We start from the raw sequence: 26,246 nt of genomic DNA, 5'->3' as shown, positions 1-26,246 counted from the left end.
ACTAAAAACAAAAAATATAACTTATTGTGCCAGTGATGGCTATAGAAGAATGGCACATAGTAGAAGAAAATAAGACATCTGGATCAGGAAAATGAGAGCTTGGTACTTTTATTTTAGTACAGTAGCTATAAGTAGATCTGGAAAGGTAGCTAAAAACGTGTTAGAATTACGAAAAAATGGCTAAAAAAGGTGTGTGTGTGGGGGGGGTTGGGGGGTAGTTTAAAAGAACATAAGGCTTAAACAAAATAAGGTTTAAAAAAACTGATTCAGTCATTCATAAATTTGGAAATCAAAACTGTTACCAAGCTTCCACTCTTACTAGATCAGTAAGTCTTTGTTTTTATTATAGCGCTGAAAACGATTTGTTTTGCTTTAGACTGTAGCCAATTTCCCTCTTCAGCACTTTCTTTCTCATTTCCAAAGTGTTGATTGTTCCTTGTTCTCACTTAGTGGTTTCAAGGCTCTGACAGAAAACAAGCTGGTCTTTGTGACACTGTCATCAACAGTGTCACCTAGAAAATGTAGGGAAATGAGTCAAAACTGTGTTTTGTACTAATTTAAATTCTGAGGGGTTTTTTGTGTTTGTTTTCTTCACCTTTTGGCAGAACACAGTGGACAAGCTCATAAAGAAGACCAACCTGGCTCTGTTGGTAGGAACCAACAGCTGGAGAGACCAGTTCATAGAAGCCATCACCGTCAGCGCAGGTAAGACTAAAGGAGAATGCTGTGTGTTTTATGTGTGTGTGTTTATGGAATCAGAGCTCCTCATCCAGTTCAGAACGTTAACTAAAGACTTTCAAAGCGGTTTTATGAAGCAGTGTGTGACATTTAATTTCCATTTTTAATGTGAACAGCTGCAAGTTTATGATTGCTGAATTCTCTGGTGTCCTTAGTTCTGTTCATGTGAATGATCAATGTGACCCAAAACATCAGAAAACCTCTGTGTGATCAAATGGAGTGATTTCATGACTCCATGGAGATGTGCAAGAGCTGGTCACTTTTTTTTTCCTGGAGTGATTTTTGGATTGTCTGGGCTGACAGACACTGACCAGATGGGAGATAATGTTGATGGCAGTTTTGGGAGTAACTGTGTACGGTTCAAAGACAAAGGAATAAAGATGTTTGTATATACTGTATACTTTTAGGGAAGACATGTTCATCGGCAGAAAACTTTTTTTTTTATAGCCATATGTTATGGCTTGAAAATCATTGGTAGTGAAACCTCTTCCTACCTGAATGCAGCAGATATGACCCTTCAGTTTTTAATGCCAAGAGGGGAAAAAAAGCCACCAAGATGGAGAATTTTACGCCGGCTTCACATCAGCTGCGTGACATCTTCATTGTGCGTGCATTGCTGGAGCTGTTGCACTGAAGCTGCACGTGTATACAGATTTTGCCATCCTTTTTGTTGCTGTGCTGCTGCGCACAGAATCGAAAAACACACTTATGATACTTTTGTTGAACATTGCAATGAAAACATAATTTGCACCTCCACATTTTGCTTCGTCATCATGACACTTGCTACACTTTTTGAGAGCTTTAGCATCTTCCACACTATCATGTAAATTTAATGCTGACATCAAGGGCAGTAAAAGTCCATTGACTATGCTGAATATGTTTGCACGCATAGCATTAGGAATATAATGGCCCCTGTTTGCCATTTTTTGCAATATTGATACTGATCATACTGTTATTGCAGTGCCATCATCCCAGCATGTGTTGCATGTTTTCTTTCATATGAAACGGTGAAGTTTGTTGCTATTATGAAGTTAAAAATGTTTATATTGTGTATTTTGCAGAAAAATGCTTTCCTTGCTTTGTGCATCAAAATTGGAGGCACACCAAAAGTCTCGACAGCACAAGGCTTGATACTCGTGCCATGCAGCCATGTGTTTGCTCCAGTCTGTTAACATGAGAGCCAAACTGAAAACCGTGGCATCCAGCACATGTAACCCACACATCACAGTTCCAAAGTCCAGCTCATGATATCAAAAACCTTTTTTGTGTATCCCTGGATCAAAACTCCCTTTTGTGTAAAGAAAAATATCTCTAATTCTTTGCTTTGTCCTAATTTTATTGTTTTCCATTGGCTGTTTAACTTAATGTTGGGCTGACCTGAAATCCACACAGGGACAAAAATAAGATTTTGATCCTAGAAGACTGCTGTCACGTCGGTGTCAAAATCTGTTCAGAGACGAGATGTAGTCACACAAAGATGGAAAAAAAGAGGAGCAGAGAATGGTTTAGACAATGATTGACAGATATGGTGTAAAGGGGAAAAAAAAGGTACAATGTGGAAACTAAAATATAATTTATGGAGTGAAATATTGTGAAGATGAATTATTAATTAGAAAGAGGTGATTAAAAGGAGGTATTAAATGGAGTCATGGAGCAAATCAGAAATTTCCAGTGAAATGGAGTGTCAGCGAGTAATGCAGAAAAATGTTCACAGCATTGTGGAGTAGCATTTTTATTTTATTTTTTTAGATTTACTGGAGAATCTTTAGTGTTACATAGAGCAAATATAACACTTTAAATCCTCTTACCTCTGGATCTCTTTGATTTCTTATAAAGTTGCACATTAAAAGGAAAGTTTATAAGCATGCATATGTTTCAGTTAAGTTAGTAGCAAAGTCTACGTCTATGCTTGTCTTGCAACCATTTTCGTTCAGTTTGCTTTTGCACATGAAGCAACTGGAAGTGAAGACATGAATCAGTTCTGAGGCTCTTGTAAGCAAAGTGTTGTGTGGTTTGAGTCTGATCTTTGTTTAAAGCAAATTTGTAATGTCCCTTTTACCCATAATAAGAGCCATGTAAATGGAAAACACATACAGACTTTATAAACTGCAACTACAAAACCATTCAGAAATGAGCAACCGAACACAGGTGACTTTGGTAAATGTGCTACAAAATAATAAAAATGTTGTCCATGTTGCATGAATAAAAATATCAGCTTCAGCTTCAGCTGTCTTTAAAACAGTTTTTGTGGAAACAGTGTTTGGTCTCTTCAGACACTCAGTGTCTTCAGATGATTTTATCCCAGTGGGTGTGTGTCTGTGTGTGTTTGTGGTTCAGTTTGCCAGCCTTTGTTGGTGAGCTGATGCCATTAATGAAAAGCCTGTCTTTGCTCTCTTATCTGGGATTAGCTGCTCTACGCTAACAGAGTGCTGTGTGTGTGTTCTCTCTCAAAAGGCTTTTGAGAGAGACACTCTTGGTTTCTGTAGCACATGTAACGTACAGTACGATTCTGTATTCACACACTGAATGTACAAGGGCATTCATTTTTATGCCCTTGGACAGCACACATACAGGCAGTTGGCAAGACAAATAAGATCAACAACTAAACAAAGTTTTTTCCCCCTCATCTTTTGAACTTGCAGTTGATTGGCTTGTGGAAATTCACACTTTCTGAGAATAAGAGCTGATTGGATGCTTGAAGATCAAAGTGGCAGTTTACATCCAGCTGTGAAACGACGCAGGAGAGCAGGGAAGGAGGAGAGAGAATAGGAGGGAGCTAAAAGAGCTGATGAGAAAAATTGAGCTCCTGCTGAGCAATAAAAATGGAAGCAGAGATGCTCATTTATCCATTTGAACTATAATTAGTATTTTTTTAGGTATTGTACCAATTTTAATATATATTTTGCAGTAAACGTTGAGCTGGAGATGCAGGAAGTTGTTACATTTAGTCACCGTTGGCTTTTACTACTACACATCCAAGACACTCTTATTCTAAAAAAGGGTTGTTTATGCTTAAGCACTGAAGGGTTTCATGTTTAGGTTTACTTAATTTGGGAGAGTCAGACATTTGCTTTCTTGGAATCATGCAACTAATGATCATATGAATGCTGAGTTGTGGTTATGGGTTTATGTACGTTTCAGTCTAGTTGAGCTGTTCTTTTTTCTGGTCAGACTGCAACCTAAGCCTTAATCATTGTGTGTTTCACTAAAGATGCTTTAAATTATTTCAGTAAATTCTTCTTTAAAACACACATTTTACCTGACAGGAAAGTCAGAAATAATTACTCATGTATAAAATATGAATCCTGAATGGAGGTATTAGGGGGTGGGGGGAGTAGCTTTGACATAAAGGCCAGCTTTGTCACCTCTACATATCTCAGTGGATTGAGAGATGAATTAATGATTTGATGGGATATAAATGTTTGAGAAAATGCATAAAAGGTTAAAGGGAANGGGGGGGGGGGGGGAGTATAGAGAGGTAGAGCTCAAGAAGACAAACCAAACACTTAATCTTCTGAACTTGTAACAAAACACTAAACAATTTTCCAACTCTGTAAAAGATATGCTGGTGTAGATTCTCAGCCATCTGGGAAAGTCCCAACTAAATCAAAGACAGCTTGACTTTTTTCATTCTTGAAGACGTTTTGCTTCCCATTAGAAGAAATATCTGTTGTCACTGAAAGGCAAAGACAGTCGGAAGAAACAATAAATTAGGTGTAAAAACAGGAAAACAAAACAAGAAGAATCAGCTAAATTAAATCATTTCAAAGACTTTCACTCAGCTCAGCATGAGAGTGCAACAGGGTGAAAGTAAATGAGTAAACGAAGTAGGAACTTTCTCTTTATGGAATAAGATTCAAAGACCTCATTATCCCAGACATTGACCTACAGCTTATGTGATGCTGCTGTATCAAAAGCCACTTTTATTTGAACTTGGAGTCAGTGAGTGGGAAAATATACTACTTTATCTCTGACGCTGGCAGTGGGTGAGTGGGCTAACATGTACTGTACATTATAAAATGAAATTGATTTTAATTCAACAGCAAATGCACCAAATGTGAGATACAAGAAACAAGCTTTAAAAACAAATTTCTTCCTTTTTTTTTTTTTTCTACTACAATGAGATTAACAAGTGTGACAAGCATGCCTCACACAATCAGAAAACTCTGGGCAGCACCGCAACACATGCTGTGCCTGTAATTATTACAGCTGCTTTGTGACACATTGCACCAAACTTCTTAATACAATCAAACCACCACAGGGTGATAACCACAGTAATAACAGACAATACTAGAATGCTCAAGAGAACATGGTGATTTGCAAATCGCCTATCTTATTTAAACAGAAGCTTACACTGACTACTTTCCTGGGATGCAAAATAAAAACAATTCTGGTTTTATTACTTTTTACCTCTGCCAAGGTTATGTTTTCGATAGCATGTGCCTGCCTGCCTGCCAGATTACACAAAAAGTTATGAACAGATTTTCAGGAAATGTCAAACATGGTACAAGGAACGATTGATTAATGTTTAAGTGCACAAGGTCACAGATGACCTTGTGCTTCAACTATGCAACCATAGCACAGGAAACACAGGAAAATTCAACTGCACGGTTTAACACCTCATACATCAAGGGTGATCACAGTTGATTTCAAGGTCATGGGGTCAAAAATGGTCACCATCACAGTTGGCCTAGTCCTCCAACTATGCAACAATGTGATGTAGGAATGTCAAAATGCACAACTGGACACTTCATGGGTCAAAGATGACGCCTGTTGATTTCAAGGTTCATGGGTCAAAGGTCAAGGTCCCAGGTAACCTCTTTGTTAAAAACTTGTCTCTGCTCCTACATGTGACCCTTATGTTACGTGTGCAAAGGAAGCTGTGTTTTCGGTTGTGTCGTTGGATTGTTTGTCTGTTAGCAAAGATCAGGAAAAGCTAATGAACGGATTTGGATGAAATTTTCAGGAAATGTTGGGGTTGTCCCAAAAAACAATGAATCAAATTTTAGTGGTGATCCAGATTATGATCCGGATTTTACCCTATATTCTCACCATTGCTACATGTGTCCATCAGCATTCAGCATGTACAGATCATTCACCAGAACCTTTCTTTACCAATACAAGGGTTTTATGGTTTTAATGTTCGTTCTTGTAATCTTTGAAAATTTAAAACCTGAACTCTTAGGTTTTATGAAACAAGTAATGGTAACAGCTTAAATTGTTGAGAGTTAGGACTTCCTTCATTTAAAAGAAAGTCAGTCCTTGCACACTCACATGTCACACACTCTTGCATAACAAGCCTAAATGTAAAATGATGTAACCTTGGTGGATCATCGCTTCAGATACACGTTGCTGCTTCAAGAGTTTTAATCGGTTCAGAGCAGATGTCACCGATACTGTGGTGGATTTAATACAAATACAGATAAGCATTATCTAATCTTTTATTTCCCCTTTTCTTATTTTCTCTCTCCCCTATTATCCTTCCGTACTTTTTCTTATTACTTCTCACAGATCTTAGATTGAAATGAAGATTAGGCACTTTAAAGAAAATTCTAACACGCTTTTATCTTTACCAGAGGCATTAACAGTTTATTCTCTCTCATCCTCAAGCCTAAAAAGATTTAAATCTTGTGCTTTTATTTTGGCCATAACTCTAAGGAAGATTGCAGATTTGTGTTTTTGTTACGATATTAGCTATGAAAATGTTTAAAGTCCACTAAGACCTAACCGTTAGGTCACATCATCATTTTAGCACCTGCATCAACTCACGTGTACACAAAATGCTTAAGGTATCTTTATCTCAAAGTAAGAAACCTGGATTCGGTGAGTCTTCAAAGTCCCCTGAAATGTCAGCGTGCTGATGTTTGTTTAGACCAGTTTTGTGGGTAACGGAAACTGTTACTGAGATAAGCCAGCAAAGATATAGCAATTCACAAAGTGATAGTTTCAAGGAAAAGCAATATAATTATGAAAACAATAGTTTGCTCTTTAAAATCTGCTCTTATTTAAAGATAAAATATGCCTGCACATTAACATTGTATTGAAGGTTAAAAAAACCTAATGCAGTTAAGGAGAAAAATGTTGGGTTTTTTTTTGAGAAACTGGTTGTGAACAGGTGTTTGTGTCAAAGCAACAACCTTCACTCACTTATAAAACTGACCCTACATTAGCTATTCAGCTTTAGCCACCATAATAATTTCAAATTTCAATTCAAATTTACTAATGGTCCATGTTTGGATATTTGAAACAAGATTAGATTTTTTTTTCTCATAAAGACCATAAATGAGACTAACTGAGGTGCACACGCACTAACAGGATAACATGATGGGGTGAAAAAAAAAATCAATGGAAAGGGAATCAAGGTTGAAGGAGGGACTGTAAGGACAAAATAGAGAAACATTGAAAGACGGTCCAGGATTGATGTCCATCCAGTCCACACTTCACTGGCCTCTAATTACTAAATCCACTCTGTGCAGTTCAGTCCCCTAGTCCACTCTGTAGCTGTCTTTTTATGGGAATGTTTGTCTTTCTGCACCCAAGAGAAATGTAGGTAATGTGGCATTCAGGAGAAAAGAGAAATGTATAAATAAAAAAGAGAGAGAAAGGGACTCTGAAGCCATATTCACTGGCGGATCCTTACAAATTAAGATGATAAATATAAAAACAGAAATTCGAACAGTATGAGGAAATGGACTTTTACATTATTTCAAAGTGTTTTTAAAACTAAATGCCAACTTTTTTTTCTTTTCAAGACCTACATGTATTGTCTGTGCACTACCTGTAATTTGCAAATTATAGATGTCAAATGATGGCAGGGTGACTCACTATTAGCTAATTTTGTTTTTTGAAAAACTGTTTTTCAAAGATAAAATAAAGGACAAATTCATAGTTATAGACTGTTGGATAACAGCTCAAAGCACTGACTGAGCTTTAAAATTATATTGTAATTTCAGATTTATTAAAGCTGAGTTCTGTCGAAAGATGTGAACAAATCTTGTTGTATGTAGCTTTTTTAACAGCATCAGTTTGGAGAAAGTCATTTTGACTATACTGATGAGCCTACAGCTAATTCAAAAGGTGCTAAGATGGGTTGCTGTCATCTTCAAACAACTCCAATCTTAAAATTTCCATAGCAGTTCATGTAAACGCTATTTTATGAACTTTTGCACCTCTATCAGTTTTGCATTACACTGTTGTGCCTGCAGAAATATTAGGATATTGTTGCCTGATGTGCCCCGGGCTCCACTGGAAGTGCTCCAGGTAGTTGCAGCTGCTCCTATTTGCATTTGCAAATAAATGCAAAATTCTGAGTACATAACTGTAATGTGAATCAGATGCCAATGTAAAGATTTATAAAGTAGTTTGCACAAACCAGATCTGCTGAGACTGGAGTTGTTTAAGGACTGCAGCAGTTCATTTTTGTACTAGCGTGACTTGGACTAGCTGTTAAAGTAGCATCTCACTGGACTGCAGCTGTTCAGGATCTGAGAGTGACTTTAAATTTGCAAGAATATTGCAAGACAATAAGTGACTTCACAATTGCAGTCTTACTGATTTTTGCATTTGTGAATAAGTGGCCAGCAAGTTGTGCGCACAATTATTTATTTTTTATTTTTTTGCATGCACAGTTTGCAAATTGTTCTAGGCCGTGCACATTATTTTGTTGACCACCTCTACTCACAGCACGCCCACCAATCTTGCGCCAATCTTGGCAGCCACTTCCACTTCTATGACTTTAATATACTAGAGTACATTTTTGAAATAAAGATTTGGACTCATTTTTTTAATGAATGTGGTTTTCAGACCTGAATTATTTGGATAAATTTTAGAGAGAAGTTGTCTGAAATCTCTCTGACTACAGTCTGCAAACTTAACTGTGTGTGTGTGTGTGCCTATGGCAGACAGGACCAGTGGTACATGAATATAAATATGAACGTATTGATGTCAAATCTGGCAGACACACCACACACATAATTAGTCACAGGGCTTGTCACACTGTAGTACAGTTAAAAAAAGTGGCTCAGATTAAGAAAAGATGTTTGTTTGCTCAATAAATAATTTTTTTATTTTATTTTTTAATTGACAGCAGACTTTGAAGTTTGTGGCCATGTCTTCAGAAATTCTGAGGACGGGTAAAAGACCAAAGGGCCTGTCAAAATGTGATTGCTGTTTATTTTTAACAATGAAAGTGACTTATTTCTGCCGTTCCACTGAAATCTTCAAAGTTGAAGGAGCATTAATGAGAGGCACAAAATGTGGGCGGGGGGGGGCTACATTAGATGAATGGACGGATGACGGGCTGTCTTTCCTCACAGGGTGAGGGATTTCTACTGCAGTGCGCTGGGTGTGTTATCAGCCTAACTCTGTTTGGGATTCCAATCTCACGCTTTTGCGTGACAATTGTTTGGTCTTGCATTGATGTCCTGCTTCTAAAAGTCCGCCATGTCGTTTTGATGGCAGAACTCGGGTTGCAGAGATGTATGAAGCCTGAATCGAGTTATCCCGAGTCTCTCTTTTGCCTCCAGTAGTGGGGTGTGATTGAAAGGTCATTTTTGAGCAGCTTGAGGGGTTTTCTGCACAGAAGCTTGTTTGGCCACATCAGTTTCAAACCCTGACGCCACTTGTGTGTGTGAGCCTGGATGTGAGCCTTGTGTAAACACACGGTGCCATGAAGGATTCTTACAAATCTCCTGAGCACAGGCTGTATCGCTTAAAGCAGAGCACGCTACATACAGACATTACTCACGGACACACACCTCGCTTGACTAGCAGCCTGAAGAAAGAAGCTGCAGTTCATCATCTGTCAGACATGTGAGAACGCAGCCTTTGGACAGGCTCTGTGAGCTGTAAGAGATAAGAGCAATCTACCACCTCTGTAAGGCAAGAAAGAGAGCAATATATGTGGTGGAGATATTTCTGTGTGCCTAGGAGAATGAAATTTGATGCTAATCCCTCATTGCTTTGGTTATTTTTAATGTCAAATCATTTTCACCAAGTTTGACTAGTTCTGTAGTTGGAGTTATGAATCGTTGTATGCAGTTTAAAACCACAAAAAAAGATGAACTCCTTTGCAAAAGCTAATCATTAAGTTGCAACTGTATATGTAAAATTCACCACAATAAATAGAATGGTGGGAAGATATTGGCCGTAGCGTTTAACAGAAGGTTGCAGAGGGATAAAGGATGAGATGAGAAACTAACACATGTTGAATTATATAATGGCTAAATCAGCATAATGTGGCCAAGACTGAAAACTGAGAAGAGAACTGAGACAGAAATGTAGAAACAGGAGTTACAAGGAAAGCATTAAAAAAATGAAGGCAAACAAAAGTCAATGGTACAGCAGACACAATGGGGTGAGATGGAAAAAGGTAAATGTGTATATATACACTCATTCATCCAGAATCCCAGTAAATAGTTTAGGATTTAGAGAGAGTCATACCCTGCCACCAAAAAAAAACCCAGAATCAATTTATTATTCTCCTAATCATAAAATAAGTTTATTAAAAGCAACTTGGTGTCATCATTGTTTTAACACTGACTCATGTGGTGCACCAGCATTGCCATCAGTAATGTCTTTAACATGATTGATCAAGATGTGCTGCGTGCTTGCCCATGCGGTCCATGCGTAATTATGTAATCAATAGGTGTCAGTTTGGCAGATCTCAGCAGCTGGTTCAGGCGGACCTCCTAACAGGGCGTTCAGTTCATCTGCTTCTGTCTCATCTTATTACCACATTTTACAAACAGCTTTTCCATTTTCACATAATGTGAAACAAATTACACAACAGGAATGGGCCTAATTTATGACGAAGCCAGCAGGTCAATTTGGAAATCTACAGGGTAAAAAAGGATGTGAATTTGACTTTTCTCCCCACCCCAACATTGTTTTTCATTTCCAGTTAATAATATTTTAATTATCAACACACTGTTAAAGTGTGATAACAACAAGGTCAAGATAGAATTAGCCAGATATTGAAATAAAGGTTGAAATGGCATCATCAATGAGGTTGTTTCTTGTATTTGTTCAATGCACAAGGTAAAAAGCCCAAAGTAGGCTGCAACATCATCATTTTCCCCAAAATCTTTGTAGTCGGGTATGGAAATGCCAAAACCCACGTTTGTAAAAATGTCAATGTTTCTCACACAAAACTTCATTTGAATGTGGATTAGAAGTGCACACAAAGCAGAAAGTCTCGCCTTGTTGGTGTTGGTAGAGTCTAAAATTGTTTCTTCAGCACTCATCCTTACAATCGATTTATACAAGTAAAGAAAATGAAAAGTAACAATCAATTCGGTTACAAAAAGACACAAAGTGTGAAGTAAATGACAGAAAAATGGCTTCATTCATCCATGATGGATGTGTGGGCAAGAACAACAGCTGACAAAACGTGACATAACTCGGATGGGAAGGCTTGTTTTATTATCCATTGACAAGCATGTCTGTTTGTTCCAAACTTTTGATTGCTTTTTACCCTCACCTTTTGCTATTCATGTATAGTTGATGATATGAATATTTATTTTTAATTTCCTTGAACAGTTTGCGGCACCTTTACAAACACATAAAGCTACTTTTAAATGGGATTTTACTTATATTTTGGTAATCAACTCAATCCTGCTTTCAGCATGTACAGAAACTTGAATACCAGGCTGTTTTATAGCTTATCTAAATTAAAAGCCTATTCAAGTGTGCTCCAAAGTTATCATCAATGACTGGCTCCAAATTTTATTTTAAAAACAACTGGCGTTAATCAAATGATGAAACGTCTTTGTAAAATCCTCTGTTTTGTTGCAACACATGTATAGATTACTTGACCTCTTATGTGTTACAAAGTAAGTGGTATTTGTGTGCTGGATTGTACCAATGTATTTGCTAAGGAGCTACACTGAGCAAGTTACCTCAGATTTTTACTTAAATCCTTTCTTTGAATTTCTACTCAGAAATGACACAAACTTTTTGCTTTGCTTCTTTTAATGAAGTGTTGCTCCTTGAAGTAGTGCATATCACCCACCACCTCGCATTTCAAAGTTTTAAACAGATGTTGAGCAATCTGTAAGCTCTCAAAGTATGTGTCGGGAATGACTTTCAACTATTGCTACAACAAATTTTAGCTCAATATCTGTAAAATGAGCTGAGTTGTAGCCCTTTTTATCTTTACCAAGGTGCATTAGCTGTGACAGTCATCTTGAATCGAGTTGCCTCCAGGAGTTAATCAGTTGTAGACCTACATCCAAAGATTACAGTCTGAGTTTCATGAAAATCTGTCCAGTGGTTAATGAGATATTTTGCTGACAGAGGCCATTACATCATCACCAGCCTTTCATAGCTGTGGGTGGTTATTTCTATAGACATAAAATACTATTACTATATTTTCAGTTGATCAAAGTGTTGAACAAGCTATGTAGAATACCCAATAAATTATTTATTAATAGACATCAAATAAAACAAAAGTATTAGTGCATGTGAAATAAAAGCCCACTTATTAAGGTCAACCAAGACTTTAAAAAAAATAATAATTAAAAATTCAGTTGTGTACTAAAATCTTATGGAGTGTGAAGAGCTTTTATTGTGAAGGAAGGGACAGGACATATGACTACACGTAGTTATATGCATGAATGTTTGTGTTTGGTCTAGTTGGTTGTTTAAAGAATTTAAATGCAGCCAGCTTTTTGAATTTATTCTCAAACGTGGAGTGAATGGCACGGGTGAAATCAATGGGAGATGATGGCGCACCCTGGGATTCACCCCGTCAGGGTGATTCACTAAAGCAGCAGGAAGTCTCGTTTATTTATTCGAGTCCTTTGTAAATGGAGCGGAACATCATGGAGGGCTGTGTGTGTGCCTTTTTATTGAGCAGGAAAAGTGATTTGAATTTTATGTTTCAGCTGCTCCCACGTTTAATCAATCTATTCGCACTCAGAACCACCGAGGATGACTGTAGTTCATGTCTGGAGGCAGTGATTTGAATTGGATACAGGTATCACACAGACCTGTTGGATGGTTGGGTCCAAAATTGTTTGTCAGATTTTTTTTTTTTAATCTGTCTCTCTGAATCATATTTCACTGTCCTAATATCTGTCAACATTTTGTTTTGAATAAAGTGAAAGTAACACAAACAAATCCGCAAAACAAAATAAAACTAGAAATGAAAAACACAATCAAATATAGAAGGACATAGTTATACTACAGCAATATGCTGCCACTAATGTAGAGCATTTATGGGTTTCAAAGGTAGACATTTTCCCCATGTAAATGTTGAGTTTTGTCTCTGTATGATTTGAGTTTTACTCACAGAAAAGGTGTTAACTTTCAGCTACTTTCCTCCTTCTTCCCAGGCGAAGATGACGACGACGACGAGTGCGGTGAGGAGAAACTGCCCTCATGCTTTGACTACGTCATGCACTTCCTCACGGTCTTCTGGAAGGTTCTGTTCGCCTTCGTCCCACCCACTGAGTACTGGAGCGGCTGGGCCTGCTTCGTTGTCTCCATCTGTATGATCGGACTCCTCACTGCCTTCATTGGTGAGGGACTTCAAATTTCACCAAAAGTGATACAATATTAAAACAAGATTTATAATTTGTTTCAGTAAAAAAAAAAAAAAAAAAAATCACTTTCAATGCAATGAGTGAGTGGGTTTTTTTTCTGTGTGTGCAAAAATGTTCAGTATTTTATGAAACTTTGATTTACAGTACTGTGATGGAGATTGTTTTTTTTTTTATTACTTTAAATTACAGGGGATCTGGCTTCTCACTTTGGCTGCACAGTGGGCCTGAAAGACTCCGTCACAGCAGTTGTCTTTGTTGCACTGGGAACTTCTGTGCCAGGTGAGAATTTGTAAATACATGCATTGAATATTTATGTATATGTTCCTGTGGTCAAAGAACAATTCAATGCTGTTTTTTAAAGATTTCAGAATGTGTATTTGACTTTTCCATAACTTTCAGCTCAGAATTGGCTAGTTAGTGGGTTGTGGATCTTTTACCCTTGCATACAGGCAAAAAAAAATTGCAGCTACTTGCTTGGGTTGGTGACAACTACAGCAGGTAGGTAGGACAGCTTGGTTCTGATAAACACAGCAAAACTAAAGTTTCAAATAAATTATGCAAATTCAAACCAACATCTGAATCATTAGGCCTTTTTACCTCCAACAGTTGAATTTTAATTCATGAGCAAGAAAAATCTGAAGCTTTTTTTTTTTTTCTTTGAAAAGCTGCTAAGAAGATGTATTAATTATCCTCTTATTCCATTAAGCTTTGTAGAGGCAGCACCGGTAGAGACTTTGTTGCTCAAGGTTGTAGTTAGTCGTCATGATTAGGAACAAGCTTCAAGGACAAATATCTACAACAATCACTGAAAAATAAACTAGATTCCTCAGAAATTCCTCTCATTCCTGCTGAATTTAGCACTACTATAATGAATCTATGATGCTGATTAGCTACATCACTCCAGGTCAGATGTGATTTTTAGAAATTTTTATTCTTGGGGCATCTCTCAACTACTACCACCCTAAATTTTAGTTCAGTATTTGTAAAATTGGCTGGTTTATAGCTATTTTGTTTTCTAAAGTTGATTAGCTGTGGCAGCCATCTTGAATCAGGTTAACTCCAGTAGTTAATTAGTTAAAGATACACACCCAATAATTGTCTTTGGAGAGTTTCATTAAAATTTGTCCAGTGGTTCATGAACTATTTTGCTAACTAACAGGGTTGACTTCAACAGTTAATGCCAGAGTTTTAAGCAGAGTTCACTCAACCTGTTAGCACACAAAGTATATCACGGGGTTGACTCTTAGCTACTATCACACCAAGGTTTTGTTCAGTTTCTGTACAGATGACTGAATTATAGCATTTGTTTACTCAGGTTAGTTGGCTGTGGCGGCCACCTTGACTTGGAATAACACCAAATATTAATTAATTGTAGATGTTTATAAAATAATAACTTTGCAATTCATCAAAGTCTATCCTGTGGTACGAAGGTTACTTTGGTAACGGACAAATGAGGACGCACATGTTCACTTGTGCATGCACACACACACAGACCCAAGCGATCATATTACATAATTTTGTCAGGAAGTGATAAAAATAAACATATGTTTTTTACCATGACCAACCCAATATGATAAAATTCTGGATATGAAACTTAAACCATGTTTCTAAACAGCAAAGGGGCAAAGCAGGACAGAGGCTTGCATATCTGCAACTGTTCTGAGACTTTTGCATACCTAAAACACACACACAAACTGATATAATGTGAGCACCATATTATTAGCATAAATCCATTTATCATGTCAGGCTCAGATGTTTGTCAGATTGTTTTCCCGTTTACAGACCTTGGGGATGAACTTAGTATTTAACATACATGTGCGCACACATAAAGATACCCACCTGCCAACAGCTGCATTTACATTGTAAATCTACACTGCATGCATCTGCTTGGAAAAAAAAACCAGACTGCACACAGATGTACACAGTTTGTGAAGCTGCGAAATGGAAACAAAAGTGCTTCAGCCTCCCTCAGCCTCTCAGCCTTATTAGCAGAATCTCCCTGGGCTCTGTAACGCACATACATATACACACACACCCTCACACAAAAAAACCAAGCTCCAGTTCTGTGGCTATTACAGTTAATAAAACCCATCCTGTGCTATGGTTCCAAGATGATTAACCTTGTTTACAGTTAGCTCAGCTAACACACATGCTCACAGAGCTGCAGAAAATGCCATAAAAGAAGCTGTTAAAAGTAGTGACAGATACTGTTTGTACATTAAGATTTGGCTAAAGCTTGATATTTTCAGTTTTTGACTACAGTATATTTAAAGTAGACTATGATTTTATGTCAATAACAAAACTTTTAGATGTAAAAAAAACGCTCCTAATATTTTAAATATTTTGCACAGGAAGTAGATGCTGTGGAATTCATGTCTGAACTATACAGCAAAGCATTGGTACTTAATTTATTACAACTTTGGGTGGCATTTTAAGAAAATGTTATTCAATTTGACAATGATCATCAAATTACAAGGAGAAAAGCACAAAAATAATGCACAAGCCAGACAACTGATCAGATTGAGCACATAAATACTCCCCTGTGCATCCTTCCATTTCATTTCAGGAGGCCATGGGGGAAAAGAGGAGCAGGAGAAAACAGGCGGAGGGGGTCGTGAGGGAAGATGTTGGCACTGGGTGATTGTGAGGTTGAGGAAAAGGGCAGGAAGCTCTCTGGGGAGATGTACTGTCACAGAAGGAGCTGCAAAATAGAACCTATTTCACACAAACACGCCGGCCGCTGCTGAACATGCAGGCTCCCACACACACTCCCACTCAATCAGGCTCACAAGCACTCAAAGAGCAACTGAAGCTCAGACGTGCCAGCCTTTGCCAGCTGGTAGAGGCATGGCATCAGATTAGACCCAGGTGGTGCTGTTCACAAACACAGATACAGTGTATGTGTGAGCACTTTATACTGAAACTCATAGAAACGAAGGCCTACAGAACAGCAAAGCCCTGACACAAACACACACACGGATAAGCCTAGCAGGATGGTTCTGAAATGATTAAGGCTAGTATCTCACAGGGTTGCAACTGTTGGATACTAGTCTCTAGTGTCTCAAAATTGCAGGAAAAAATAAAAAAACGGGTGAATCTTCCATTTCTCTCACACTGTATTCTATTTGCTACCAGCAGTGCAGCTGCATTTTGAGCAATCATTTTTTGAAAATCATAGCCTATTTTTATGTGCACACCTTCCAAAACTGTATTCTAGGCTATGCACATTATTTTGTTGCCCATTTCCACCCAAATCATAGTCACCTTAGCCTGCCTTGTACCCACCATGGCAGCTTCCTCCATCTTTTATGATTTTAATCTACTAAAGTACACCTTTCGAAAAAACTGGCAAAGACTTTTTTTTTTTTTTTTAAGATTATTATCCACATGGTTTCTCGACCTGGGCATTCAGGACCGAGTCCTGGATGTTTTTCATCAGAAGTCCAGGTGTCAAAATACAGCTCTAGCATTTAAGAAATTACAGAAACTGAATAGAAAAAGGTTTGAAAATAGAGTTGTCGTAGGCATCCCAGCTCAATTTCAGAGAAAGTTTGTCACATTTTTTTGAACCATGTTCAACTCCAGCGGCAAGACTGTTAGCATCTGCAACTCACTTGAGGAAATTAAGAAGATATGCAAATGTTTTGAGACATTTTAGAGAATCCCTTGCAAATGCCATTTGTCAACTAATTTCCAACAGTTGCAACCCATTGATACTGGTTTGAGGGAGATTTGGATCTCTTCATTGGTGCATTCTCTCAACCATCATCGCTTTGTTGCCTTCTTTGCAATCTCTTTGGACATTTTTTTGTGCCATCCTCTTTTCCTAAAGCTCATATGGCTGCCTCTCCCATAAAAAGTTTACTTGTTTTGATTCTTCACCTCATTGCTTTTACTTGATTTTTGTCTCCTCACATTGCACTCAAAGAATGTCCCTTTTTTGAGTTATGAAAACGAAGCCAGGGAAAATCTTTAGAACAAAGCAGCAAAATGATTAACAAGGCTGAAAATTGTTTGTGCATGCAAACTAAGATTTATTCTTGTACATTATTTATCTTGGACCAATTCCTTTTCATGCCGGCAGCCTTGTAATTGATACTGTAGCAGGATTTTCATTTAGTTTGAGCTTTCCTAACAAAATGCAAAAAAATGTCTTTGTCACTGCAGTCTTATTTAAATCACAAATGCCATGTTGAAGAGGGGCTATAGCAGGCTCTTTGGAGAGGAAAGCTTCCTCCTCTCCAATGCTGTTATTATGAAACATCTAATCATAGCAAGCTGACGTGGATCAAAAGTTATCTGTCAGGAGCACACCACTACTGCGAACGCATGGATCTTTGCCCAACAAATAGCATTATTATGTCAGAGATCTGAAGTTTTTGATCCCAAATATAGCAAAGGGGCATCATTGTCCTACAGAGCATGGTGAGTTTCTGATGGTTTGAAAAGATTTCAGACTGAGGTGCTGGATGCAGTTAATGCAACATGACTACAAAACAGTTTCTCAACTGTTCTCTTTCCTTTTTGTTTCTGCATTTAAATAACTAACGAGCTGAACACAAATATGTTATTGTGCTTTAATTAGTACTTAAAAAAATGACCTATTTTGACTCTGCCCTGATTCAAACATGCTTTTTTAAGTGGTGGAAAACATGAAACCTTGCCTTTTCCCACAAAGATTATCAATATTGAGACAGATAGAAATAGATGTGGTGTGCAGATTTTGTTTGCTCAAATCTGATCTTTTTCTTTATTTCTCTTTCCATCTAGATACATTTGCCAGTAAGGTAGCTGCCATCCAAGATCAGTATGCAGATGCATCCATTGGCAACGTGACTGGCTCCAATGCGGTCAATGTTTTTCTGGGTATCGGGGTAAGTAAAGTTCAATCAGTTAACAGTTGGGTAGTTGACTTTTGATAATAGGAATTATTTTGTTTGAGTAAAGGTTTGTTTTAAGTCGCCACTGTATCATGTTTTATGAACTGTTGCTTGATAGGTGGCGTGGTCCATTGCTGCCATCTACCACAACAGCAAGGGGGAGGACTTTAAAGTCAATCCAGGCACTCTGGCTTTCTCTGTCACTCTCTTCACCATATTTGCCTTTATCTGCGTTGCCACTCTGATGTACCGACGGCGACCGGAGATTGGTGGAGAGCTTGGTGGGCCCCGGACTGCGAAGGCCCTGACCACCATGCTGTTCGTCAGCCTGTGGCTCCTCTACATTCTCTTTTCGTCACTGGAAGCCTATTGCCACATCCAAGGCTTTTAAGATAATAGGAAATGACAAAGGGAAGGATGGGAAAGGACGACGACAAGATGGAAGAAACCGGGAAAAAGTGAAATAATGAATGGTTTTGGATAATAAGGTTGTTTTGGTGATATATTACTCCTTCCCCTTTGTGCAATACATTAAATGACAAATGAATGGATGGAAATGGATGTACAGATGAAGGACTTTTAGATGCATTAAAGCATCTAAAAACAAAATGGAAGGAAGACCAGATGCATGGAAGGCCAAACATGAGAATTATAGCAGCTAGATAAGTTACTCAAGATGAAAATTTAATAAGGGAAAAGATGTCGAGTTATTTTTGTCTCATACCACAAATGCAGACTCATCAAGTTGTCTTAAATCAATTCATGTTTTAACTGCATACTACAAATCTCTAGAATTGTAAACGCTCATACATGGTAATAAACCTACAATTTTTTTTTTGACTGGATTAATGATGCAGAAGTCGGAGCTCAAAAACTGGAGGTGTGCTTAAACAAGAGCAATCACTTCTTTCAGTTGGAGCAACCCATCTCCTGTGTCCAGATACAGAAATGTCATCTGCATGCATGACCTGACAATACTGAAAACACAATCAGAAGAAATGGGATTCATTGCCACATCTGTTTACTGACAACAAACTGCGTTTGCTGGTGTGTGACGATGTGTTTGTGCTTGTGTGCTGTGGGAAGATGGTGAAATACTGTGAAAAAAGCCTCTTGTTTTTGCTGTTGCCGCGTGAGACTAAATGCTTTCATATTTGAGGTCTTCTTGACTCTCACTTTCTCAGCTTGTAGAGTTGCTGAGTAGGACTCTTACTGTATGATGGGAGGGGGAACATTCAGTGTGGCAAAATTGTCATCGTTGCTGAGGTCAGATGTGTAAATACTTGAAGCTGAACGTACATTGGAGCTTCACTGATTTTCTTCTGAATGTCTTAGTTATGCCATGCGCTCTTGAACGGGCACTTGTTTTGTTGCTTTAACTGTAGATATAAATGATTTAATATCATATTTAAATGAAGGAGGGAGTTAATGTGCTTATACCTTTAATAAGGCCATGTTTGCGAATTCAAACGGGCCACTCTACCGTTAAAAACTGTTAGATAAATTATAACCATTGCATTAAAAACTAAGTTCATCTTGCATATGTTTGGTTTTTTTGTTTAACTGGTTTTCCACTGAAATTACCACAATCATTTTTTTCCAATCATATCACAGCAGTACACTTTAATAAATGTATAAAATGTTGATACCAGTTTCTGCAAAACCTGATTGACATTCTGTTAATTGTCTGTTTTACCAGGGTACTGCTTGGTTTAACAGTTTCAGCCAACATCCAGGTGTCTTACTCACTTCTACCCAAATATCTCAAGGGCTTTTTATCAAACAACCACTACTTCTAGACTCCGACCATTATAAATCCTTGCATACAGATATAGATTAGTCACTAGGGAGCCAATTATCAGGAGCTTATAATATTAAACCGCATACACAGATTTCTTTGTTTATAGAACTTTGCTGCACTTGCGTCAAAAGAAAAACTAACATATGATACAAAAGAAACCTTAAAATTACAAATCCAAGTTGACAAAATTAATAAATATTGGTGAAACTCTCACTGCTGGGCTAAATTATTCAGTCAGATAAGGGTTTTTACTTTTCCTGGTGGGTGTTTTTTCTATTATGACTAAAACTGTCTATAAATTGCATAAAACTCTGTTCCAACAAGTCATCTATTTTGTGCTTTTCCCAGCCACTTTAGTTCAAAAATATTCTTCTCTTCAAGCTCATATTTTGTCAAGAATTACATTCTATTCACATTCCTTCATGTTAACTTTTAAAAACAACCATTTTCACTTCTCATTAACAGCAAACCTAAAAGCCATCAAATAGAGGAAAAGCTGAGAAGGTATTTGCAATTTATGCTGAAGTCCGCTTAATACAAGTCGGGGTATGTTCTAATACGAATTGAATATTTTTAATATAAAACCTTTGCTTTACCAGCTCGCAGAGGTTTGAAAAAAAAAATGCCAAGGATGGGGATATTGTCCTATTTAAACTTCTTAAATCATGTGTATTTACTTAACCCCGGAAACTTGAGACCTGTGCCAAAACCTGAGTTTATTGGTCTTTGCCGTGGATAACCAAGAAAATCCAATAAAATACAGTTCATAGTTCAAATCGAGCAGTGTTATCAGATCAGAACTATATTAATACAAGGTGACTTTAACTTAGTCATTTATCATACTTGGAAAGTAAAACGATCAGTCCTATTAAGTTTGCACTAACATAATTATGCCCTACTGGCATCAAAATATATGCTTTGGAAGTTTGTTTAAATTCTTTCTGAACTTGATTCCAATTACTGTGACAATATTGTGATAAATCCTGGGTAAAGTGTGTTCAAACACAAAATTCAATCTTGCTTTATATTACGGGGGGATTGTTCTCATACCAAAATGCTACAAGGTAATTCAATATCAGATCGCTCTTAGCTGAAATTTGAGCTAGAGTTTTACCACTCGGTGATTGTAAGGTGAGGGTAGGGGCCTGACTGCAGTTGTCGCAATCTAAAAATGATTGGGAACTAAATACAATTGGTGATTGTGAAAGCTCTAGATTTGCTCTCTGAAAGTTTACCTTTTTTCGTCTAGTAACTATCAAGCCTTGTTGAAACCTTAGGCACTACATGCTTTAATGAGAAGTCAAACTGACAAAATTGTATGAAAGCATCAGACAAATTGGCATTAACAGAAAAGGAGCAAAAAGTAGAGTAAATCTTCAATCCTATTTCGACTGTGAGAAGTCCAGACTTTAGACTGTTATTTTTTTTCATTCAGCTACAACCACAAAGATCTCAGCGTACTCAAACTTGTACTATAGCACTACTGTATGCAACTAAATTGGCTTGTATTCCCTTCTGATGTTGTGTTTTCTATTTAATGTATAATTAATGGTATTTTAATTGTCATCTGTAAAATAACTTGTCTGGACTAGATGTGTAACATTGTAAACTTTGCAGTAATCTAGTCTCAAACTGCTAGCAATGCTAGTGAAAGTAAACCTGAGCAGAATCTTTTTACGGATAATTTGGGGAAGTTCAAAGTATTATGAAGATTGATGTGTTTATTTTAAATGTTTCAAGTTTTCTAAAATTACTAACCAGAGGTATGGATAATTGCACAAGAATGCAAACTTTAATAGATGGCACTACATAGAGGTCCAGTATCAATCCAATAATGACTTTCTGAAAACAGTCATAAATATTACTTAGTCTTTTGACAGTTAAAAATAAAACTCCAATCTTTTATCATTGCATTTGCCAAATTTATATTGTACGACTTTATATCAAGTTATCCGTTTTCATATGATGCCTTTTGGTGTGGCAGTTTACTCATTTTGCAAAGAAAATCTTTCTATCAAAAAATATTTGCAATCTTACATCTAAGGAGGGTTTTCTGTTTTTCCTAAATCCCCACCAATTTCATGTCATTAATAACAATATAAGTAAAACAAAAAGCCTTGTTTTAACCTAACTCCAATTTTTCAATTTAAATTTGTATTTGTCTTTTCACTGGCATCGAGCTGAGGGTTTATACACTGTAAAAAGTTCTGCTAGCTTGAGCAAAACAAATAGGAAACCGCATCAATTTTGATAAACTTTAACGGGGCATAGCTTATCTCAGCTTTTGCAACTTTATGTTGAATTGACCTAAAATGTGTCTGCTACTTGAGTTGTTTCAGTAAACTTTAGAGTAAGCAGGAATACAATTTTGCAGTAATGTAGTTGTATGCATCAAATCAATTTTACTAGAAACTTTTTTTAAGGTTAGACCTTTAGCCGCACCATTGTACACCCTCTATGTATCGGATTTGACTACAGTAGTCTGAAGCTATTGGCCGATTAGTGAAATCTGTTCACAGATTTAAACCAAGAATGGAAGCTAAGTAATATCAAACATTGGCTGCAAGCAGCAAGTTTGCTTGCTTTACCAGCTAAGATTGTAAATGCCAAGCTTTTTCTTCTGTGATGCATCTTAACCTTGCGAAGAATTGCAACACTTGAATTTAGCTTCCCGTCTTGGTTTGGACTTCTGAGGGCAGGCGAGTCTAAAGTTAGGCACACCACCGCAACACGTATACACACTCAAAGTGATGAAGGAATACACAAGAGCTTTTGTTAATCAGTGGTGGAGGGCTAAAATGAAGTGGGCAGGGTTTTTAAGTGAAGGGGAAGCATTGCACTGGTTCTTGTCGCTTACGTGAAATGGCCGTGATGTTTCCTTCAGAGTTGAGTCTGATGTAAACAACAAATTTTGGTTTCGTTTGCAGTAATAATGTTCCTGTAAAAAGAAAAATAATAATCCAGTGGTGTTGAATCCGTTGTGAATCATTAACAATGTTACTTCTAATGTAAAAGTTGATGAAATGTCTTTGTTGCCTCGTTCGCTCTTTTAATTGACCGTCTGTCCGACAGACTGAGAAATAAACAAATGCAAAACGAGACTGTCAAATGAGGGAATGGAAGGACAAGTATCCCTGCTGGTACAAGCTGAGCAAAATGTACTGCTGGCAAGAAAAAAAAAAAAAAAGAGGGATGGGGGGGCATTACCAGAGCTATTCTCTACCTTTAAATAACATTTTATCAAGTACAATGTAAAAGGATATTAAAGAGAAGATTGAAGATAAAGGAATGCAAAGAGGACAAAATAAAAAAAGTTTAAAAAAAAATAATAATAAATGAAGTTACAGCCATACATTGATTTCTGGGTCAGTGAGATAAAATGGACTCCTCCTGCCCAGCATGTGTATTGTTATGGTGTCTTATCTGTCCCTGTGTCTTATTCCCCCTCTTTCTACCCATTTTTCTTAATCTCCTCTGCTGCCAAAGTAACTAAAACAGGCAGTAATATTTCTGTTCTGTATGTGTCACCCAGAACCCCTTTTACCTTCTGTCTCCCTATGCCATGTTTTCCATAATTTGGAATGTCAATGTGCTACTTGTTGACACTGTGCATGAATGATAACATGTCTGTATATAGTTATAGAGAATTGTATCCCATTCCCATGGTCTTGACAGAAAAAGGTTTGAATGTTGTACAGAATCTTTTTTTGTTTGTTTTGTTTAACTTATATTCTGTTTAGTTACATTTGGTGTGTAGAGCTTAACATTTTGTTTTTAATTCAAAACAAGCTGCAAAGCCTTTTGTTCTGATGTAATTGCACATTACTTTTTTGTGTTTAAAAAAAGGCAATATCTGCTGTTATTGAATGAAAGAGCTTAAAGGAGTTATGTATCTTAAATCTATATGGGAGTTGCATGGGTTATTTGTAAAAAAGAAAATGGGGAAAAAAACACTGCTTGCTACTTTTAATACCTTGGCTGTATTCTCTGACTGAGGATAAGGAATACTGTATGTATATCTAAAGGTTATTTTGTCTTTAAAGAAAATATTATGTATATAATGTACAGTGTTACCAGTGAGATGGACTATATGGCCATCACACTAACTATAGAGAATTAATCCTACATATTTATTTAAAAAGGAAACGAAACACTCACTACACTCAAGAATGACATATATTGCCTTTTTGGAGAAGTTTTCAAACTTGTCTCTTTTCTGCCTTGTCTTTCACTTTATTTTTTTCACTTTTGAATTCCCGGGATGCTTTCTTTTCTCTCTCAATTCTTCCATCTCATTTTTCTCTGCCGTTTAGTTTTTCTATTGGAGAGATGCTTTAAATGGGTGAGTGATTTCACTTTGTTTCAGTCAAAATAGCGTTGTCATTTTGAGTAGCCTATGGTTGCTTTTAGCGCTGACTCGGCAGTATCTCCGTGCCGATTAGTGTCCGCCCGGATTATGTTGTCTTCGTCCGTATCTAGTTGCACACAATATATTTGTCCTCATCATTCTTTGTCTCAACGAATCATTTGTCTGTTTTTAAGTTGCCATCTGTCAGATTCTTAACAGTCTGTCTTTTTATTTATTTATTTTTTTTCTTGGTCGCTAAATCCCTCTTTTTATATTTCGATCCTAATCCCTCCTCTCCTCCAAAGCATCCTTTACCTTTTCAACCATCTTTCTTTTGATCCTCCTCTTTTGTTCTTCTTTTAGCTCTCACAGGGTGGGTTTTATTAATTTGGTGTGTCTTTTAAAAATGGAACAATAACACATTTATGTTTGTAACATAATGTTTGTGATTTAGGTTTTTTTTTTGTTTGTTTGTTTTCTTTTTGTTAAACGCCAACTGGTAGGCAGAACGTTGTATGTGTCGCCACTAACTGTGACTGCTCTCCATGGTACTTCTGATAAAACCAGTAAAATAAAGTTTGGGATACCCTGTTTCAGAGACCTTGTGTGTTCTCTTCTGTTCTTTCTAAAGTGTGTGTGTTACTGGTATTATTACTGATGGCCTTGTGACCAGTATTTCTAATAGGGACCAAGGGAAGTACAGCATCATTACCGAAGTCCTGTTAGGGGAGACGTATAGACTGGTCAAAGTTGGGGGGGGTTAAGCTGTAGGATGAATTCAAGCCAGTGCAGGAGTACTGCTGCATGTGTGTGTGTGTGTGTGTAAAACTCAAAATGTCAATACCAAAGTCTCTTTTGGGACTTGTTTCCCATAAAGCAAATTTCTCAGAATATAATCTGAATTTCAGCATGAATATGTAACTTGTTTAAGTTAAACTTGTGGTTAGGATCAGGGTCCAAGACGAGCAGTTATGATGGAATGATCGTTTTATATATTTAAATCACATTTACGCAAAGAAGACTTCCTGTTACCATAGAGCCATATAGCTAATCAGTGTGTGCTTTCAAAGAGCAGGTTAAGGAACAACAGTCTCACTTAAGCACAGATTTTCATCAGGCCTTGTGAGTGCTTTGTTGGCTCAGCGGTGCATTAACTTTCAGACAAATTCTGTTTTTGTACACTTAGGACTGTAATGAACATCGAAAGTGCATTAGTCCTGCCTTGAGCAAGCAGTGTCAAATTGTTTTTTGTTTTGTTTTTAATTTGTAGCTATATAGATCTAAAGATATGACTTTTTTAAATACTCTTTAGTTACTTCAAGGGGAATCGACTGTTTTTGTTGTTTTTGACATGAAAAATGTCCACTGAAGGTTTGTAGAAATAACTGTGTGTGTGTGTGTGTGTGTGTGTGTGTGTGTGTGTGTGTGTTCTTGTCCAGGTAGCTTAGTGAGGATCCGTTTGACTTTTAGATCTTTGGTGTATGTACCTGTTTGAGAACTAAGGCTCATTTTACCAAGTTTCATTTTTAAATTAAGTCCTTTAATTCACAAAGTGGTAAAGCTTAAGGTTAGTATAGGCAATGAGTTTGTTACAGGGGGACAGAATGCATTTTGTTGTTGAATGTCTTCACAAAATAAGCGGTTTTACTTGTTTGTAATAAAATGCTTGAAGTTAAAAGCTAATTATTATTCAAATTTCCATTGAAGTTTACATTCTCATTTAATAGAAGTAAATTGAAATTGCAGCCAGCTATTGTGTAAACCTCCATCTCTTTTTACACTCAACCTCCCGTTCACACAAACATCTTTTTTTTTCCGCATTTATTCAGACTGTCGACAATGAAAATTACATTTTGTCTGAATGCCTTGCTTGTCATTGACTGTCATCTGACTTGTTCTGTCATTGTGTTGGAGATGGAAGCGACAGCTGCATC

General features: G+C 37.1%; 1 protein-coding gene across 5 annotated transcripts in view; it reads left to right on the top strand.

The window, feature by feature from the left end:
• Positions 1 to 24,908, top strand: part of slc8a1b (solute carrier family 8 member 1b) — a 125,711-nt gene extending 100,803 nt beyond the window's left edge. For all 5 annotated transcript variants that reach the window (XM_017430388.3, XM_037973421.1, XM_037973423.1 and 2 more), the window contains exons 7-11: positions 606 to 705; positions 13,074 to 13,259; positions 13,473 to 13,562; positions 18,054 to 18,157; positions 18,282 to 24,908. In XM_017430388.3, the coding sequence (XP_017285877.1) occupies positions 606 to 705; positions 13,074 to 13,259; positions 13,473 to 13,562; positions 18,054 to 18,157; positions 18,282 to 18,554 (753 nt within the window). In that variant the 3' untranslated portion in view covers positions 18,555 to 24,908. The remainder of the gene's footprint in view (positions 1 to 605; positions 706 to 13,073; positions 13,260 to 13,472; positions 13,563 to 18,053; positions 18,158 to 18,281) is intronic.
• The last annotated feature ends 1,338 nt before the right edge of the window (positions 24,909 to 26,246 follow it).

Source organism: Kryptolebias marmoratus, linkage group LG22 (assembly GCF_001649575.2).
Source record: "Kryptolebias marmoratus isolate JLee-2015 linkage group LG22, ASM164957v2, whole genome shotgun sequence".
In the NCBI taxonomy this organism is placed as follows: domain Eukaryota; kingdom Metazoa; phylum Chordata; class Actinopteri; order Cyprinodontiformes; family Rivulidae; genus Kryptolebias; species Kryptolebias marmoratus.
Note: the sequence above shows the minus strand (reverse complement) of the source record. Positions and strands in the feature narration are given on the sequence as shown.